General features: G+C 33.6%; 1 protein-coding gene across 3 annotated transcripts in view; it reads left to right on the plus strand.

The window, feature by feature from the left end:
- The window catches only part of GLS (glutaminase), an 82,805-nt gene that overhangs the window by 49,724 nt on the left and 11,785 nt on the right, over positions 1-21,296 (plus strand). The window contains exons 14-15 of one of the 3 annotated variants that reach the window (XM_030326010.2): positions 2,147-2,239; positions 3,302-5,902. In XM_030326010.2, coding sequence (XP_030181870.1) covers positions 2,147-2,239; positions 3,302-3,448 — 240 coding nt within the window. In that variant the 3' untranslated portion in view covers positions 3,449-5,902. Of the gene's footprint in view, positions 1-2,146; positions 2,240-3,242; positions 5,903-21,296 lie in introns of those variants that run through there. The other 2 variants (XM_030326011.2, XM_030326009.2) reach the window with 2 other exon arrangements.

Here is a 21,296-nt window from a genome sequence, read left to right on the forward strand (position 1 = left end):
GGAGACATATCTAGAAAAATGTTGCTACAGCCAATGTCAGAAATTACTGCCTGTGATCCCTTCTAGGATTTTTATGGTTTCAGGTCTCATATTTAGGCCCATAATCCATTTTGAGTTGATATTTGTGTATGGTGTAAGAAAGTGGTCTAGTTTCATTCTTTTGCATGTGGCTGTCCAGTTCTCCCAGCACCATTTGTCCAGTTTTACCAGCACTATGTTTTTAAACCATTGCATATTCTTGCCTCCTTTGTCGAAGATTAATTGACCATATAATTGTGGGTTTGTTTCTGGGTTTTCTATTCTGTTCCATTGATTTATGTGTCTGTTTTTGTGCTAGTACCGTAATGTTTTGATAACTACAGCTTTGTAATATAACTTGAAGTCTAGAATTGTGATAACGTCTGGTTTTGTCTTTTGTGAGATCGCTTTAGCTATTCTGAGTTGTTTGTGACTTTATAAAAATTTTAGGATTGTTCTAGTTCTGTGAAAAATGCTTTTAGTATTTTGATAGAGATTGCATTCAATCTGTACATTGCTTTGGATAGTATAGACATTTTGATAATATTTGTTCTTATAATCCATGAGCATGGAATATCTTTCCATTTCTTTGTGTTATCTTCAATTTCTTTCGTCAGTGTTTCGGAGTACATATCTTTCACCTCTTTGGTTAAGTTTATTCTTAGGTATTTTATTATTTTTGGTGCAGTTGTAAAGGATTTTTTTCTTAATTTCTGTCTGGGGTTTCATTATTAGTTTCATTAAATGCAATGGATTTCTGTGTATTGATTTTTTATTTGTGACTTTACTGAATTCATTTATCAGTTCAAGTAGTTTTTGGTGTCGTCTTTAGGGTTTTCCTGTATAGAGTAACATGTCATCTGCAGATAGTGAAAATGTTACTTCTTTCTTACTAATTTGAAAGGCTTTTATTTCTTTTGTTGTTTGATTGCTGTAGCTAGGACTTCAGTACTATTTTGAATTATAAGTGGTGAGAGTGGACATCTTGTTCCTGACCTTAGGGGAAAAGCTCTGAAGTTTTTCCCCATTGAGTATGATGTTAGCTGTGGATTTTTCATATTATGGCTTTTATTATGTTGAGGTATGTTCCCTCTAAACCTGCTCTGTTGAGGGTTTTTATCATGAATGGATGTTGTATGATAATCATGTAAGTGGAACCATCCAGTGATTCTGATTTTTAAATCATTTCAGTAGTTTATTGATTGTTGGCATTCTGCCTACCTGTCTGCAAGTTACTAGGTTAGCCATGGCAGTACTTATAAAGGATCTTTAAATTGCTTCCATCAGCTCCCATATACTCGTGCCCATAGGAAATTACATTTGTTTGATGCTGATATTTTAATTGTCATGGTTGTATATAGTTTTCAGTTTCCAAAAAACCTCAACAAAAGTTATTAAACTTGGAAAGGTATAAATTTAAATCCCAACATAAATTATTATTGTTTATTATATCATCATTAATCTGTATGTTTGAATATCTTTATCCATAAACTATCTTGAAAAGTCTTTTTTTTTTTTTTTGAGGACATAAGCACTACAAAATAAAATTGTTTCTAGATTAGTTCAGTATTTTATATAGTTACCCAAGTCTTGCTAATATTTCAGCTTCCAGTTTTATGTGCAATTTACTACTTTGTAGACTCTGTATTAAGTACTATAATTTTTCTGTAAACTTTCTCAGTTAAAATTATTTATTTTTCAGTTTTTTATATTTTGCAAAAGCTATAGAATGACATTGGATGCTTATGGATTATAATAGATTGTGACCAGAATGTTTATTTATATTTTTGTGGTGCTTTATGGTTATTTGCTAGAATAGTTCTTTCATATGACCTGTTACTAAAGGCCCATTTTATAGGAAATGAAAGAAACAATTTGAGTGGTTTAGCCCTAGCTAGTAAGCCCTAGCTAGTAAGCATTGTTCTCAATGCTTACTCCATGTTCTCATTCTGATTTTATCCATGTTCTCATCTGATTTTGGTTCTCTTCGTGATACATGCTGCTTTTTGCAGTGGTATTTTCCGTGAGATAGTAAGTTAAGTTGGACAATATTAGTGTGATTTGTTGCAATATGAAAAAAATAGCCAGTGAATAGCCAGTTTCTTATTCCTGTCCTGTTTATTTACAGGATCTTGTTTCTCTCTGTAATTTCCATAACTATGATAATTTGAGACACTTTGCAAAAAAACTTGATCCTCGAAGAGAAGGTGGTGATCAAAGGGTAAGCAAAATTCATATTTAGATTATTATGTAATATTTTTCTAAAAGAAAGAAAATGAGATTCACCTGTTTGAATAGAACTTAGTTTGTTAGTGTCCTCATATATTTGCTAATCACGAATTGAGTATACACAAGTTATTGACATTTTCATCCTGGAGTCAGGAGTATATAAACAATAATTATTGCTGTTTTATTTAAATTTAAACTGGTTAACCTGGCGGCAGGGTTCTCCACCTACCCACCCATTTTTCTGCTATTTTAAGCAATATTTTAAAGAATTGATTCTGTTAAAAAAAAAAAAAAGAAAAAAAGAATTGATTCTGTTCAAAAAAACACTTTGGAAAGTGCTACATGCGGTAAAAAGAAAGCCTTGTTTTACTCTTAATCATTTGTCAGTAGTAGTCTTGAAGTTTATTTTGGCATGGATGGATATATAAATAGGAAAGGGATTATAGTATTAGTGAAAGACCTTACAAAGCCTCATAATTTTTATTGGCCACTATAGATGAAATATTTTTTTATAAAAAGTGTTTAATGCAGAGTTCTTGATACTCTTAAAGTAATATTTGTTTATTATCATTGTTTGGCTTCATATTATTGCACATACATACTTCTCTTAGTGCTAATATTTAGGAGTCAGGACTTAAATTTCAGGAACAAGATTTTTTGTCTTCATAGTTGTTCACTGGACCAAGGACTTGTTTTGAATTTTAATTAAATTCCTTTGCATCCCATCTAGAAAATGTTTATAGTAAATACCTAATTAGACTTGAAGCTGATATGAAGCACTTATAAGTAGAAAATATTTTTAATGCATACGAAGTAAATTTTCCTATTGTTAGTTCCAATCAAATAACTTATAATATGTGAGAATTATGCAAAGCTAACAGAATAGAAACTGCCATGGGTGTCAACATGAGTAACATGGAACAAAACATCAAATGGTGGTGGGTGAAAATGTTAACAGATCTTAATAACATTCATTGAAAAATACCGTTTTATAGCTTGGACCTTTCTTCACTCAAGTGCACTAATAAATTATGTATGTTGCTTGAACAACTAGCATTCCTTTGGACCATTGGACTATGAAAGTCTCCAACAAGAACTTGCTTTAAAAGAGACAGTATGGAAAAAAGTGTCACCTGAGTCAAATGAGGACATCTCTACAACTGTAGTATATAGAATGGAAAGTCTGGGAGAGAAAAGCTAAAGAAATGGGTTCTAGTTTCAGAATGTTCTTCATTTACTCTTTCAACCATCTTTAGCTTTTTTGCATACTATAAATATTTATTTGAGTTTTTTGTGTTTTCAACCTTGGGTGCTGGAGCCATAAAGCTTTTTTTCCTTTTAATCTTTGTATAAAGATAATAGATTAAAAAGTGGATTTGTTGGTCTTTAAAAAAGTATTTATACATAAGTAAAGCAAATTTGCTTTATTTTTAAAGACGCAAAAAGGAAAAAATTCCTTTAAATTTTTTCATGGTGTAATTAAAATTTTAACTTAATCTCCATTTTAAAATGGTAACAGAAATGTCATTTTTGGTTCTAAAACCCACACATTGAACTCATAAGTTTCATTGCATTTTGTTTTTTCCTTCCCAGTTTTAAAACTGACATGATGTCTGTAGGGGCAATAGAAAGTCATCTCTATGCTAAATACAATGATCATAGGCAAAATTAATGAATCCCAAATTACTTAATACAGTGATAGATTATAAAATTAGCTTAAGTTTATATTTTATGCCATTTTTATTGATAAATTTGCTTTAAATTTTAAAAATTCATTTTAAATTTTATCGAACACTTGAAAATATAAATCATGTCTTTGCTTTTTTACTTTGCAACTTCTCTGTGTTCTGTCAAAATTGTCATGTACAGGAGTGTCTTATGTTACTAAAACATTCCAGCCAAAGAATTTCAGAAGTAGGATAATGACATGTTTTACTGTTAAAAAGCTATAATGGTTACTCAGAAGGAGCAACAGTGAGTGTCTTCAAGTGAAATGTTTACCTGAACAATTTTATTTTCGTATTATTCACGTTACTTTTTCTATGTTATATTTAAGTGTGAATGGTGAATCTTGGGTTTTAGTTTTTAATATTTTTATTATCGTAATAATTCCACAAATGCTAATGAATCTTTTATGATAAATTATAATAACATCTCATAGAGTTTGTTTTATTTGAACTCTAATTTTAGAGTACTTAGGAAATGAATTCAGTCTGATAGTAGTAAGTATGCTACTAAAATGTGTTAGATCTGAATCCTTTTGTTTGGTTATAAAAATGCAATATTGAGAATCAAAACTTGTTTTTAAAAGAAGGACTATTTTGGATAATTTACAATGTTTAGTCTGTCTTGGCAAAGTGATTGTAAAATTCTGTAGGACCTATTCACACTTCTTCCTTCTTCCAAATAACTCTTCAGTTTTCCCCACAATTCTCCATAGCCACAAGGTGTTTTTTGTTTTGTTTTATTCATTTTTAAACTTGTAGATTTTGGAGGGGCAGAGGTGGGGTCTGGGGTCTAGAAGGAGACTTGGTAGTTTTTTAGTGTCATGGCATATGTGGTAGGTCACATCTATAAAAGTATATCTAGTAAAAAAGATTTCACTGAGCAATTTCGATACTAGCGCAAATATAGATACAGAAAACCTGATCAAATGATGTCTCAAGCTTGGGAACTGTGATATTAGAAAAAGAAGTTCCCTTCCAAAGATGTTGGTCAAAAGCTTTTTGGGCTAACTTATATATTTAAATAATTATGTGTTAAGTTTTGGAGGACTTACCAAGGAGTTTATTGTTACTTAAATATTTCTCTAATGTACAAATGCAAATCTAAGTGGATACTTCTACTTTGGCCATTTACGGGGCGGATGGTAGGGGGGAGTGGTTTTTTTGAAAGCCTCACCTCTGCAACAACTTTAAACAGTATCATTTGTATTATTAGTTCCACCAAAGCCATTTGCAGTTTGGGGAACTGAATGTCTTAATTGATAGATTGGAAAAAAGGCTTTATTTTTTTCCCTGTGCTCTAAATTGTTATGTTTTACTATTTCATTTGGAGATGGTTTTACTTTATAAAATGAAAATTCAATTTTTCCTATTGTGTCCTATGTATAGATTTCAAAATTATGTTGTTAATTTGTAGCTGACTGTATTGTAGCTAATCTTATTAAGGATGAGCATCCAGAAATTTTTGTAGGAAGGTATATAAATGGAAGAAGAGGGAAGATACTGTGAATAGGCCCCTAAACTTTAATTTAAAAAAAAAAAAAAAAGGAAAATCTTTGCCAGATTTAAGAACATTCTTTAAATTGGTTCCTTCAGTATTTTTAATACCTTTTCAAATAAAGTTCTTGAAAAGTACCCAGTATTGTGGATTTAATGTTTCATGCCATTACTGATTCTTGATATTCAAGCATTTAGAAGTTAGCACATTTGTTTTTCTTTTTTTTTTCATTATTAACATTTCGTTTGAAATGCATATCCTTCCTGAAATACTTTATTTTTAGCATAAATGTTGTGCATTTTATCTTAGTGTTTGGATTAAAACATTTGTGTTATTTAGCTTTCTTTTATTTGCTTTGTATATTTAATAATGTACCTTTTATTTTCCAGTATGCCTACTTTTTGTATTGTACAATAAATTTATTTTAAGCTGATTTTATTGTTTTTTTTTTTTTGATGAAAGGAACTCTAGCATTTTAAGTACAACAAATAGTTGGAATTTTAACTTCAAAATAGTAAATCTTTATGAAGATACTATTAAAATGCTTTAGATTTTTACTTCTGAGGCTATTGTGAAGACATACTAGAAATACTCTCTAAAGGGCTTCATTTAATTTTTTTTTTTTTAACAAAGTATAGAGTCGGTGGGCTTTTTGAGGGAGAGTACATTTTTCTATTGGTTGTACTAGAAGTATCTGAATAAAGACTTTTCTCCCAATTTTTTTTTTGTTGTTTTTCCATTTAACAACTTAAAAAAGAAAAAAATCTACCCTATTTGCTGGTTTCCTGGTTCAGCTTTCTGAGGAAGAGTATCACTGGTGTTACTCACTGTGTCACTGTTTTATATGTTGTGTAGGGTAGGAAAACATTGCTGAATCAGATGAAGAGTATTGTAATATTACTTTAGAATTGTGAATCACAGTAGAATTTATATTAAATGGAATAACTATACTACAGAAATTCACCTTATTTACTTTTTAAGGAATTTAGTCTTCAGAAGGAACTTTATATTTCCACAGCATAGTCCAAAGTCTAATGAGGCTCCATGCATTGTCAGACATAAACAGTACGGTTGACTCTTAACACAGGTTTGAACTGCATGGCTCCACTTACTTAATTTAGTAAATTATAGTACAGTACTGTAATTTATTTTATCTTCCTTATGATTTTCTTAATAACATTTTCTTTTCTCCAGCTTACTATGTAACATACAAAATGTTTTACTGAACTGTTTATGTTCTTGGTAAGGCTTCTCGTCAGCATCAGCTATTAGTAGTTAAATTTGGGGGGGGGAGTCAAAAGTTCTATGCAGATTTTCAACCACATGGGGGCCAGTATTCCTAAGCCTTCCCACATTGTTTAAGGTCAGCTTTACTTTAAGTTTAAATTTTACTGTTTGATCAGATAACATCATTTGTATCCAGAGAAGTCGTCCCAAATATATTGTAGACTTTTAAAACTATTTGAAGGGGAAATACCATTGTTTATAGGATTTTGTATTTATCTAAATGGGATTTTCTTTTTTATAAAGTTCTTTTGGGACTAGGAAATAAGTTCATGTGTCCTGATATATTCAGTATGTGATTGATTTATGATTGCTTACTTTCAAAGACACACTTGGATTTTTTTTTGCTTTTAATCCATTTGAAGCAAAGGGAGAGGTGGCTCAGCTTGGTCGTCTTGGCCTGACAGTGTCAAGTTTTGTAGGCATGTATGTATGTGAGAAGAAACACTGATGTATACTGATATGTCAGTCTATACCCTGATAATTTATATACATGTGTGTGTTATATACATATGTGTTTGTGAGTGTATCTGTCTATCCAGATAGACATTTTTGCTGTCCCAGAATTTATAAAATATAACATGTTTTACTTACTCAGTTTGACTCTGAAGATTTGTGGTTTCTTTTGTTGTGCCCATTCACTACCTGCACTGTCAGGGTAAGAGAGTAACAGTATTGGAGAACTTCATAAAAGGGAAAGCAAGAATATCAAATTTCATATGGAAATTGACTTTAAAGCAGTCTCCAAAATTTATTATATGGGAGGATTATATTCAACTTAAATAATGTACTTATCATTTTGAACAGTTTATGGAACAGTTTTATTCCAAAAATTGTACATAATTTTTAAGAATGTGTTTTACTATTCATTTTGTGGAAATTTTGGTTTTTAACCAATCTTGAAAATGCTAGAATGTAATTTAAAGAAAAAAGTAACATAATTTCTGCTCAGTTCCTTTACTGCTTTATATTAAATTCAGTATTTACATTGTATGATAACACCAAAACCAAACATTAGAGATATAGCCACCGCCTGGGTGGCTCAGTCTGTTAAGTGTCCGACTTTGGCACAGGTCATGATCTCACAGCCCATGGGTTCAAGCCCCACGTCCGGCTCTGTGCTAACAGCTCAGAGCCTGGAGCCTGCTTCAGATTCTGTGTCTCCCTCTCTCTCTGCCCCTCCCCCGTTCATGCTCTGTCTCACTTTCTCTCAAAAATAAACATTTTAAAAAAGGCAAAAATAAACAGGAAGATATATTCAAGTGTATCAAGTTCGACTACTTTTTTCTTTTATCTCAAATTATAACATACTTAAAACATTTGTTTCTTACACTACATAGAAATGGAAAGAATTTAGTTGTACTAGGAGACGTTCTCTTATCCTCCTTCTCCCTTCTCCTGCCAAAGTAGTTTATTGAAGTGAATACCACACAGACTTGAAGAAATTTAGAGTTATAGTCTGTTTTAGTTTAGTTTTTAAAACTAAATTATAAGCATCTAGAACAAAATTTATCCAACATAAAACATTTGGCAAACTTGATGTTTTTTAGACTCCTAAACTTCTTAAACAGTAATAGAAAAGGTACTTATTTTTTAGATGCTTAGACTGATCATAAATTGTTATTTTTAATGAAATGATTCTCTTGTACTGTGGTTTTAAAATGTTCTTTATTATTTTATATTTTGATATATGAAAGGTTAATTTTAAGGTTGACTTTTAGTTTACCATATGTTTTGTAGATTATAGATCCACTTTAGTGATTTTTATACGTTGCACCTGTAGAGACTTTTAAGATGTGCAAAATGTGTAAAGCCTATGTTGATTAAATTTTTATTATGGCTTTCCAGTCAATTACATTCACCTTTAACTGAAATGAATAAGATATAAATTAGCATTTGAGTGCATTACCTTTTTTTGGTGGTGTCTGTGGTAGTTTTTGGTAAATTCCAAATCTTTTTTATTGAGAACTGTTATGTATTAAGTAAACTTAAAAAAATTATGATTCTTGGTGCCAAATGCTGTGATGAGCGTCAGGATACAGACTCTAGGAAAGAGGAATGAGATGACACATTTGGGCAGTTGATCTCATAACAACATTGTTAGACCTTGAAGTCTAAATCTCAGTTACTGTCAGAAATACTTTAGTTAAATCTTGATGAAGAACAACTTGGCTTGCTTATTTATTTATTTAATTAATTTATTTATATGTATTTTCAGAGAGAGAGAGAGCGTGAGCAGAGGAGGGTCAGAGAGAGAGAATCCGAGCCAGACAAAGGGCTTGATCTCCCAAACCGTGAGATTATGTATGACCTGAGCTGAAATCAGGAGTGGGACACTTAACCCCCTGAGCCACCCAGGCACCCCATGGTATATTTATTCTTAAGCCAAATTTTAATACCTGAGGACATGAGTCTTCTGGACATAGTATTATTAAAAATAATGGTTTTTTCCACTAAGTATTTACCTTGCTGAAATACCTCAGATGATTGAAATTACCTATCTGGAAGGCCTAGGTTTTATTTTTTTTAATGTTTATTTTTGAGAGAAGCACACATGTGCACGTGAGCAGGGGAGGGGCAGAGAGAGAGGGAGATCTAGGATCTGAAGTGGGCTCTGTGCTCAGAGCAGAGAGCCCAATGAGGTGCTCAAACTCCCGGAACTCACAAACCTCGAGACCATGACCTAAGCCGAAGTTGGATGCTTAACCCACCGAGCCACCCAAGCAGGCGCCCCGGAAGGCTTAGCTTTTAAAAGGAAGTGTTCTTACCTGAAATAGTTTTAGATTTGTTTCCATATTACACGTCTGGCAATTTTTGTTTATATAATGATAATCTCTCTGGTCAGTTCCACTTGGAACCCTCACTTACGATTTTAGTTCATATTCTGTAAACAGCTAAAGAATTTGTTTTATTTTTAAAACATAGCTCAACCTTTCTAGGTCTTTGTTCTTTCATTTACCATAATCTTATAATTTATTAGAATCCCATAATTGAGATTGAAAGCAATCTTAGAGTTTATGTGGTGCAAACTCCCGCTTCAGCCAACCTCCTTTCCAGGTTTCTTACCACCTTGCTTCCTCAGTTAACACATGTACAATATTTTTTTCTCTTTTTTGATGGAATTGTTCTATTGTGTGTTTTGTTACATCTTTTGTTTGTTGGTTATTTGTGATGAAAAGCATAATTGTCAGTAGTTAATACAACTCTTAAGTTATTTGGCAAACATTGTTACATCAATGTTTAGTAAAAACTACTTAATTGTATTTCTCTAGTAAAGAGTCTTACGCCACAACTTATAAAGACTGGAAAAATTAAGAAGTGAATGCTAACAATTATACAGTAGTTCTGAAAATAAGAAATTATCCTGGAACCTTTGAAAGAAAGTATAGGAAAAATGAGACTGTAAAAATAAATGTTGCGCCATTTGCTTTTAAAATAAATTCCTTTGGAGTTAGGTTAAATATTGAAAGTAAAAAGGTTAAAAAAACAAAAGGCTATTGGAGTTCTAAAGAAATGTTTTCTAAAAGAAAAAAATTTTTTTTCAAGTCAGCTTTTTCCAGCACATACTATGCAAAATATCTACCTTACTTCCTTTGTTTTTATTTTGCATATTTGGATCTCTAGGTGGCTTCAGAACAAGAGTTTATTACTCTATCATGTATGTTGTCCTTAGTACCAATCTCCATTTCATACTTCTGGGATTTATTTTTTATTTTTGAAGGAAATTTATATTGCTGTTCTTGAGAAGTGTTACTTTTTAAACGCCTTTGTTGACTTAGAAATGTTACAACTTAAATATTGTTATTCCAAAAAACAGTACGGGTTTCTTCTCAAAATTTAAACTTGCCTGTTATATAGCTCTTTTCCCCATAAGTTTATATAGATGAGAAGCTGAACTTTAGGATACTGGCTCTTACTCAGTATAAACTCTGTTTTCACATTATACTTATTAAAATTAGAATGATGCTGAAATATTAGCATCAATTATGCTAGTATAACTATTCACATTTGGATCATTCCATTGTAAAATTCAAATTGAAATCTTCAGCCTTTTGTTCATCTTTTCTTTATAATTATTAGTTTTCATTATTTTGTATGTGCCTTTCACAAATCATCACTAAGGAACAATTACAGATTATCCTTTGAGGGGATAACATAATACTTGTCTTGACTTTGTTTCATTAGATGAGATTAATTGTGTTGTGTAAAACCATGGCATAAATTATTGACTCCATCCATACTTTGTTGTTTTGTTCTTTCTCACAGTCTCTCGTGATTAAAGATCCTAATTGAAAAATTCAGACTATGTTAATTTCAAGTATTCTTTCTTTTTCCAACTTTTCCAATAATAACTCATTTTTGGCTGAAAATGAGGTAACTTAAAAAATATATGAAAGTTACTCATAAAATGTGTTTTCATTTTCAAGCCTTGGTATTGCTGATATGTTCATTTCCAAGTCTTAATATTGTTGACATTTACCATTCTAGAGTTATTTTCTTTAAAAAGTTAAAAAAAACATGAGTGTTAATTCAGACTTTTTTCATTATAATAAAAGTTTATTGTTAATAATTCATTATTTTACCTTCAGCTTTGAATACATATGTCTGTGGGTCTAGGTCTGCACAAGAGTTATAATATAAATAAAGGAATGAACTAAATAATATTGTTTCTACTTTGAATTAAAATGAATGCTACATTTTTTACACAATGAAACTTTATTAACATCTCTTGATGAAATTATAGAACAAGTGATTTTGTTAAAATTCTCTGGTGACTAATAGTATTAACCCTTTTTAATCATACCAATAAAATATTCCTGCCTTAATGTCTCTTCTTTTTACCTGAAAGAGAAGTTTTAGAGAATGGTTTTAAGGAGGTGGGAAGTAGAATTTAACTTTCTGTTTACCCATTTGTGAAGTGTTTCAGCTAAAACATGCTATTACAACAAAACTTAGAGTATGTATGTTTTTTTTTTTTTCACCTGAAGGAGAAACAGAGAAAGAAAATTAGTTTGCTGTGTTTTTTAGCCAAGTAATAAAAACTTGAGAAGCTTTAATTTTTATTTTGTCTCTGTTGTGCCAATTTTATTTTACATCCACCATATATGTCTGCCACAGAATCAGCACTGCTGTTGATTTGGTATCCCTTACATGTTGGGCTTTGTTATGTAATGGTCTCATGTATTAGTGCATTTACCTTATATTTAGGGGCTCTGGAGAGAGGGCTGTTGCTATGTTTGCATATTGTGTTTTGTAGTTTTTGTTTTGCAAAAATTCCCATTCGCTGCCATTGTGAATTTTAGATTTTTGTTTTAGTTAAGAATTTGGGATCTTCTGCAAAAGTTCTTAATAGAGTGAAACTGTGGTTTACTTAGTGCTTTTGGGACTTAAATAGGATCAGTGAATGCTGGGCAGTTGGGTATAGGATCTGGATAGGTAATGGGGTATATACCATAAGGCATGAACTTCTGAGGCTTGTTTTCTACCTTAAAAATTTATATAAATTTTGTTCTGTTTCACCTGTTTTAATATTTTTTTTAAAACGTAGTATTTATAAGGTCTGTGCCTAACCTTTATCTTCTCCAGATTTGGAGTAAAATTGACTTCAGGAAGATGTGCCACTCTTACTCATTCTGACATAGGATAGTAATGGTTAATCTGTAAACATTCTTAATCATAGGTTTGAAGTTACCATTTTTACCTAAAATTGGCAGTAATTTTAAAAAGAATGTCTTTCATCTATGCCTGTTGCCTGTGCCCAAAGACCTTGAAAGTCTAGAGTTTCTTTCTCAATCCCTTATCACAAGAGACTTTGCAGTGTGTAGGCTAATCGCTAAATATACAGTGATCAGTCCTCAAAGGTGTAGGCCAAAATTGAGGTAATCTCAATTTGCTAAGGCCGTCCAGTTTCCTAACCTAGAGGATCCTGTGGTTTTCTGTAGTTTGCTTTCAATGTCCATAATTTCAGTCAACTCTAGCAACAGTGCATGCCCAATACACCATCAGCAGAAACCTGATAACATCAGAATTTGAATAGCATGACTTTTAGCACTCACTGTGACTTACTATGGGTTAACCATCCGTGAATGTTTTGAGAATTTTTTAATCCCCCTGAAGTCTATGAAGTAGGTATTACTACCTCTGTAGATTTATATAGGTCTTGTAAATTCACTAAGGTCACAGAATTCGATCCTATATAGAACCAGGATTTACACCCAGGCAGTTTTGGTTCCAGAGCTCATTGTCTTGACCATAGACTATATTATTTCCCATTGCAGAATGTAAGCAGAGCAACTTATGTCTCCTTGTTAATAAAATCAAGATACTCCATGGAAATTTAAGGACAATACAATTTCAGTGTGTCTTGATAGACCAAAAAGGGAAATTTCATATTAAATAAGGTTATCCTGTGATACTTTGAATTTCCTATACCTTATATAAGGCAGTGTCTCCATCACATACCACCAGTGTCCTACAATTTTCATATGTGCATGTAATTATTTCACTCAGAGAAAAGTTCCTCTCCCCAGAGATCCTTTTACTAAGAATTAGATATGTTGGGAAACTATTAGGGGTTTTTTGGCATACAGCACATTTATGTCTAAAATGTCTTGGGGCACTTGGGTGCCTCAGTCAAGCATCTGACTCTGGTTTCGGCTCAGGTCATGATCTTATGGTTTTGTGAGTTCGAACCCTGCATCAGGCTCTGCGCTGGCAGCATGGAGCCTGGTTTGGATTCTCTCTCTCCCTCTATCTTTCTGTCCCTCCCCTACCTGTGCTGTCTCTGTCTCTCCCAAAATGAATAAATAAACTTTTTTTAAAAAGTCTTAAAAAAAAAAAGTGTTGATATAAATGGGAAAATTAACTCCAATATTACTTGACTATAGAAGATAACAAGTCAGCCCTAAATATCAGTGAAGTCATTTTTAGCTTAGCTCTTATAAGTCTTTTTCATTACTTAAAAAGTTTCCTTATTGTATATTCCTAGCATTAAATATAAATCAGTACACTAGCACTAAAAGCCGATGTTTATTCTAACTCTTTAAAACTTAATTTTAAAGATGCACTTTTAAATCCTTTTGTGTATTTCCTCTAAATGCCTATCAGCTAACCTCAACTTATCAAAACCTTTAAAAACCCTGATTCCATAAAGCTTTCCACAGGGTTCAATTGTAGGGGTTTTCACTAACCTTATTTATATATAAGAATTCTATGATCTGGATTTGGATTTATTATCCAAAAATTAATGTATCTTTCTTCACATCTGCACTTGTTTTTAGGGTAAAAAAATTTTTTTGGAAACCAACCAGAATAATTCAGTGATGAAAAACAAATTTTGTATTCTCATCCAGAGTCATTTATACTTGTTCTTGTATATATGATTTTAATGATAATGTTAGATATAAGCAGATTCCCCCAAAATATGTGTACTGGACTATGAAACACAATTCTGCTGTTAAAGTATATCTAAAAAATAACTTCCACCTATCCTAATGCCCTTACTCAGGAGAGCTGGTAGTAAGTGTTCCCATTTTCCAATTAAATTGTTCTTCCATTATTGTTTTTATAATAATGTGGTAGGGTACAAGATGAACAAATAGTTCATTCTTTCAGTGAAGTTGTTTTTCCACTAAAGTTGCTATAAGAAAGTGACCAGGACTCTTCTGAGTCTTGATTTCTAGGTTTCCAAATATTGTTATGAAACAATTTTTCATCCATTCTAAATACCAAGCATTTTGTTTTTCTCTTGTGTGTGTTTTCTGCTCTTCATTCCTGGTATTGCATATAAATCCCCTACCAATGTGTAAGATTAGATCCCAATATATAAATACAAATGTATAACTTCAGATTATTTTTTTCTACCAAGAACCAGTTATCCCTCAATATTTCACTAGTTTTTGTTTACACATACACACAGTTTAAGTTATTTAGCCAATTTAATTTGACAGAGTAGTTCTGGTTTTATATAAATTAGCTTTAGTATTCTGTTTATTGTTCATTTGCTAATTACTTCTTCATTTAACCAATATTTATTTGTTCCTTGCCTGTTCCATGCCAGAAACTGCAAAGTACTTAGGATATGCGGGTAGTCAATGAGTCTGATCAAGCCCTTGATGTTTGCAATCTAGTGGGGATGTAGATACTGAATAGTTAATAAAATAGCAAAAATGGTGAAAGTGATTTGTTCATACAGATACATGTAGATCTAGTTCATTTTTACTTATAAAGGAGGTGAAATGGCGTATACCAAGTGATTTATACACCTGTAACAGACTTTGTGAGATAAACATACAATGTAGTTAAAGTATAAGAACATGCACACCAGTCTTCAGTAAAACTTCCCTCTGAGAAAGAGGGGGATGAGTGCTGGGGGAGTAGTTAGCTATAACATTTTGTATCTTGAAGAAATACACAAATACAATAAATGGTAGACATGTACAAAGTTCCAGCAGAGTATAACAACAAGATTTCATTTTTTGATAAAATAGGTATGGCTGATTTTCCCTGAAAGGTGATAAATTTTGAATGAGTTAGAGGGAGGGTGAGGATTAATAAAATACTCTGGCTTGAAGGCCCGGGGACAGGAAGGAGCACTTTGGAGATGGTAAAAGAAAGCAAAAATGATGGGAGAAGAGTGAGGCAAGGTGTGAATGGAGATTGGCCCTGGATGAGTATAAGACATAAGACCACATGATGTAGGATAGCCCTTCTTGTCTCAATGTACACTACAGCTGTTAGTGTGTCTTAATTTTATTAACTTTTAAAAATTATTTTTCAAGTAGACTCCACGCTGGGTGTGGAGCCCAACATGGGGCTTGAACTCATGATTCTGAAATCAAGACCTGAGTTGAGATCAGGTCTCAAACGCTTAACCCACTCAATCACCCAGGTGCCCCAAGTGTGTCCTAAGGCACAATCTTGGAGATTGGCTTAAACACCTGCATTTTTAGTAAGCCCCTTGGGTGTTTCTGCTGTAGATGGTCCTCTGAACACAGTTTGGGAAATATTTATGTAGGATCTTACATGCCACATTAAGAGTTTTGTACTATTCAAAGTGTATTTGGCTTGTATAAGAAGGGGAATGACGTGATTTGGTTTTAAAACTGTTCTGTGGGGAATGGATTAGAGGAAGACAAAAGTTGAAGTTTTAGGGCTGAGGTGAGATGTGATGGTAGCTTAGAATAGGGAAATAGATGTGAGAAAGGTAGGTATGAGATGTGTTTAGGAGATGAAATTGGCAGCACTTGGTGATAGTATTTGGTGGGTGAAAAGAATGACCTGTTAAGTGGACAATCAGGTTTTAGTATTAGCAATAGGACAGATGGTGCTACATTGTTAAGATGGAGAACGCTGGAGAAGCAAATCTTGGGAGTACAGGGAAAGATTAATTTTGGTTGTTGTACCAATTAAGGGGTCTTTTGACTATAGCTATCAAGAGGATGATTAATAGAGGTCTCAATGAATAGGGCTATCTTTGTATTATAATAAGTCTGGGGGTAGGCAATCCAAGATGTGTGCCATCAGTAAGATACACTTCTGCTCCAACCAGCCTTCGTGTGTTGGGGTTAGACATCATGCCTATCACTATGTAGTTGAAAAGTGTTCCACCTTTAGCCTCACGTGTATGGTCAAAGTGGTAGAAGAAAAGAGTGATATCTAAATCAGGTAAGAGAAGTTTCCTAGAAACTCATCTGACACTCGCTGGCCAGACTACCTACAAGGGAATCTAGGAAAGAATTTTCAGTTGGCGCATTGCTACCTCCAACAAGTAGAGATTCTGTTAGCCTAGATGGAATAGGAAATAGATCTTAGGTAAGCAGTTGGCAGTTGTGAGAAAGCTAACTTCTGTTTGACATATTTTTATTTCTGAGATATCCAAGTAGTGACAAGTGTCAGATACAGGCCGAAAACTTAGGAGAGTGGTTTGAATTGGAGATACAATTTCGTGAGTTGTTAGCATGGTGCGAGTAGGTTTGAAGCTGTAAGTTGTGTGAGATTGCTCCAGTAGACCGTGCAGAATGAGAAGGAACCTTAAGGAACTCCCACTTTCAAAGTAGGATAAGGGTGCCTGGGTGGCTCAGTCAGTTGAGCATCCAGCTTTGGCTCAGGTCATTATCTCACGGCGTCATGAGTTATGGCCCAACGTTGGGCTTGTTGCTGTCAGCACAGCCTGCTTCGGATCGTCTGTCTCCCTCTTTCTCTGTCCCTTCCCCACTTGTGTTCTCTCTCTCAAAAATAGACATTTTTTAAAAACGAAGTAACAGATACTCAAAATTTAACATTAAAAATAAAAAGTAGGATAGAACAGTAGGTTTCCCACTGGGGAAAAATGTCCCATTAGGAGAAAATCCAGCATACCATAATAGAAGTCCAGGAGAGAAAGTATTGCAAGAAATTTGGAAGAGTCAACCGTACAAAACAGATAAGCATTAAATAAGATGAAGGTGTCCATTTACATAATGTCTTTCCTACTTTTGGTGCTAAATGTCTTTTTATTTAGTAAATGATGTTAGTAGATAGTAGTCTTCTTTATTGTTTGTGCTCAGAAAATAAGAAATGGGTGGCCCATATTGGTAATCTCCTCTCCACTATTAAGAAAATTTTCTTGGCTTTGAGATTTGAAGGCTGGGGAACTACTGGAGTAGAGCAGGGTTGGCTGCTGATAGAAAAGACCCAGTAAAGAAGGAGAGCTTAAAATAGATACAAGAAAGAGGAAACGGACAACAAAGTGATGTCTCTGGAAAGAGACGGAGCTCTTGGCATCAGCAGAGGATTTAGGTATGGTAGGAGGAAGAGTATCTCCTTCAATAAAATAGGACATTGAGAGGCAGGCAGGTAGGTAGGTATGCAGTAGGTAGGTATGGTAGGGAGAAGTTGAGGAAGTTTCTGCCCATTGGCTTCCATTTTCCTGAAGTGGATGAAAGGCTTTATGCTGAGAATAAGTTGTGGAGTTGGAGGGAGGCTGTGCGGTTTCAGGGCACAGAGAAGATAGGAAATGTTTATTCTTGGAAGGTGGGGCAGAGCTGAAGGAAATAAAGCAGTAGTTGTCACAATACTATTGAGGTTGGTACCATGGGTTTGCAGGGATGCTAATCTGCTCTGTTGCCCCCCCCCCCCCCCCCCCCCCATTATCCTGTGGCTGCATTCCAAATTTAGGTTCAGGAGCTGCAGAAGATCAGGCAAGGGATTTTAGAGCATTTACCGGATAGTGATTTTAAAAGTAGGCTTTGGAATCTACTTTATACGCTCCCTACGTAGAAGACATGAATGTAGGCTTTTCTCCTTTTAGAATTTGATTCTACTTAAAGAATTTTCAACTAATGTAACTTACACTAACAGGTGAGTGCTGTATATAATTTTGCCATGTCCATTCTCCTTCCTTCATATAAAACATTACCGATAATAATTATGAATGTTAAAATACAGATACATGCTAAGCAGTCTCATGATAAGGCCCTGAGAATGGTGATGGAGTGATTTTTTTTGGCCTAATTATATATATTTTTTTTTCATATAGTCTTGCATTATTTTTGAGGGTCTTAAAAATATCCTGTTCTCCAGAAGCTCCTTGTATTATGTGCTAGAGGAGCCTGTTATCATAATTTGATATTACAATGCCTATGAAAGTCCTTTGAAAATTGAAAACACTAGAGAAACATATTGTTATTGTGCTTGTTCTGTGTGTTATCCATAAAGCTCGCATGTCACACTTCCTGCAATAGAACTGTAAAATAGACATTGAAGAATGGAGAAGATTAAGTATGGCTCTCTGGAGACCAACAAAAACGAGAAATTTCTAAAATCAAAGCAGTCAATAAGAATGTATTGTGGTTGGAATGAATATTCATGTCCCTGTGCCTTGCTTTGTTGTAGTAGCAATATTTAGGACGTATGAAGGAGAGCTGGATGCTTTAAATTGAAAACATAATTCTGGGTTTATTGCTGCCAAATCTTTGTTTTGTTTTTTGGCAAAAAGAGAGCCCCATCTCTTTTCAGGGACCTTGTGTATATTTATTTTTAAATTTATACCAGACAGTGTGAGAATCTTTTGATTGCAGTTGCCCTGATCCTTTTTTTTTTTTTTTAAAGTATTATGTACAAAGATTTGGTGACCAGTTTCTTTTCTTCCTGTCTTATTCTTTGCTTTTAGTTTCTTTGACTTTTTGGGGTTTTACATACTTGTTTTTTTAGTTCATAATTATAAATGAACGTGACACTTCATCATCCCAGAAGTGTGGCACTTTGTCCTGTATTTGAACACACTAATGTAATGTTAACTAATCTTCATGGAGTTTTAGAAATATTTGTATAAGAGAGAAAGAGAACCGGGAAGAAAGTGAACGTGAAACTTTGATACTTGTCTGTGCAGTACAAATACTCTTAGGTTTGCCACATGAAAAATGCACTTCTGTTCAGAGAAAGCTGCCTTTGTCCCTGCTCGTTTTGATTTTTATCCTCTTTTGTTGCTGACTTGTTAATTAGGATTGCTCTTTGTCATGCCATGCAAAGATAGGTTGTTAGCTGCTTTTATGCTTGGATATAAAAGGAGGGTTGCTCATTGGCTCATTGGTATCTTTTTAGGCCATTCATTGGCATTTACCAGACTATCATGAGCCACTGAGATAAGAAGTTATTTGCTGCAAATTCTGTAGCAATAATATATTTGCTGTATTCACATTAACCCAAAACTCATACTTCACTTTTAGATACTTCAAAGAATGAAGATATCTTTAACTTTTTTTCTGTTTGTGGCGTTGATATGCCAAATTGAATATTTGTTTGATCCTCTGTTTTCTTTTCAATTAACAACAAAATACCTTTTGGTTAGTTTGGTTAGCACCTCAACAGAAAATTCGTATCTGTGATTTCCCCGTGAATTTTCCCGTAGTTGCCCTTTTCTGATTTTAGTCTTGGTATTGTATTGGTGAGGAAATCTCATCTCATGTTTTGTCACGAAATCTCTTGGCCCAGGAGGTCCCTTGTAGTGGTAGACAGCACGAATCCCAGCGTCAGGCTGGTCGTGAGCTCTCACTCTGCCACTTGCCAGCATTATTACTTTGCTCAAGTTAACTTAAATGCATTAGCCTTCAGTTTCTTAATCCTTTGAGTAATAATAGCATAATAATGCATAGAACATTTAGCTCAGTCCAGAGAGAGTAGGTGCTTCATATTAGCTATTTTTTCCCTAACTAGTGTATAATCTGAATTTTTATCTTCACGGGTTGTCAGATTTCTTTGATAGAATCGTGACTTCTTAGTTTAAGAGTAAGTAAAAATATTTCAGATTAATCTGTTCATTGAGAAGTTTTGAAAATGGTATGCTTAGGACAGTTTGTTTATTCATTAGTCAAGAGCAGAATACAATATTTGGAGCTGCCATTTTGAGGTTATATTTTGTAAGTGAAATTTCTGTGCTCTTCTTTAGAGTAAAATTTACTGTTCAATTTATTCCTCTCTATTAAAATTACTGTATGAGAACCTAACCTCCTGCATTTGTGTAAAAATTTGGAAATGTCATGAGATTGCTGAACTGTTATTCCGTTAAAGGATTTTCTCTAATCCTCTGATCGTGTCAGTTTGGATTAATTTCTGTCTGTATATAGTAGATTAATATTTGTGTCTGAATAAGTCAGTGGAAAAGCTTAGGAACATGTAGCCTCATACTCATGCTCGACTTTCTAATCATAAAAGTAGTATAATTTTGTTTTACATGTCCATATGATATTAAATAAGCTCACGTTAAATATTTATATGAATATTAAATAAGGGAAAGAGGAAATGTTTTCACATACACATTGTGCAGGTTTATATCTCTACCCTTGTTGGCAAGCAATTAGTTTACATTTGCTGACAACTTAAAATTTGTCTTAGCTATACTATAATAGGTTTGTATTTCTTAATAACCTGCCCTTAAGAAAAATACTTATGAAAGAAGGCCTCAAACTTCTTTTCATTTAAAGGCTCTTAAAGGCCAAGTTGGCGTGAAGCTTTTAAAACAAAACTGGATCTGGAATGATGATGGTTTATTTAACAGACGAAGAAGAGTATCTGTTCCACAGCAACAGATACTTCAGTGAGCTGGAAATGAGAGAGCAGCTTACGTCAAACTGGAAGTGGTGGGAACACAAGGATGGCTTTTCAGTTACCTGCTCTTTTTCATTAAAGCCTTTCCTAACCAAAGGGCTGAATTAGTCTTTGTATTTAAGCAGAAACTAATGATGAAAAACAAGGGAAACTACAGTGTTGCAGTTGGTAGCAGAGTTGGAAATAAAATACCTGGAGTAAAGTGTAAAGCTATTGAGTCAATCCTCTCTCTCCCTCTCTCTTTGTCTCTCTTCCCTGCTTCTTCCCTTCCCCCCTCCCCTCTTTCCTTCTAATATTTAGCAAAGGACCTTTATGGATTAGAGCTAAATTGCTATTTAATCCTTCGGTTTCCTTCTGTCCTTTGGATAACAGTCTGAGGTCTATTAAGGACTCACATCACCGTGGTCTAGTTGTACAGAATTGAGAATGTAGCCCAGCTACATTACTAATTCAAATGC

Source organism: Lynx canadensis, chromosome C1, assembly GCF_007474595.2.
Source record: "Lynx canadensis isolate LIC74 chromosome C1, mLynCan4.pri.v2, whole genome shotgun sequence".
Classification (NCBI taxonomy): domain Eukaryota; kingdom Metazoa; phylum Chordata; class Mammalia; order Carnivora; family Felidae; genus Lynx; species Lynx canadensis.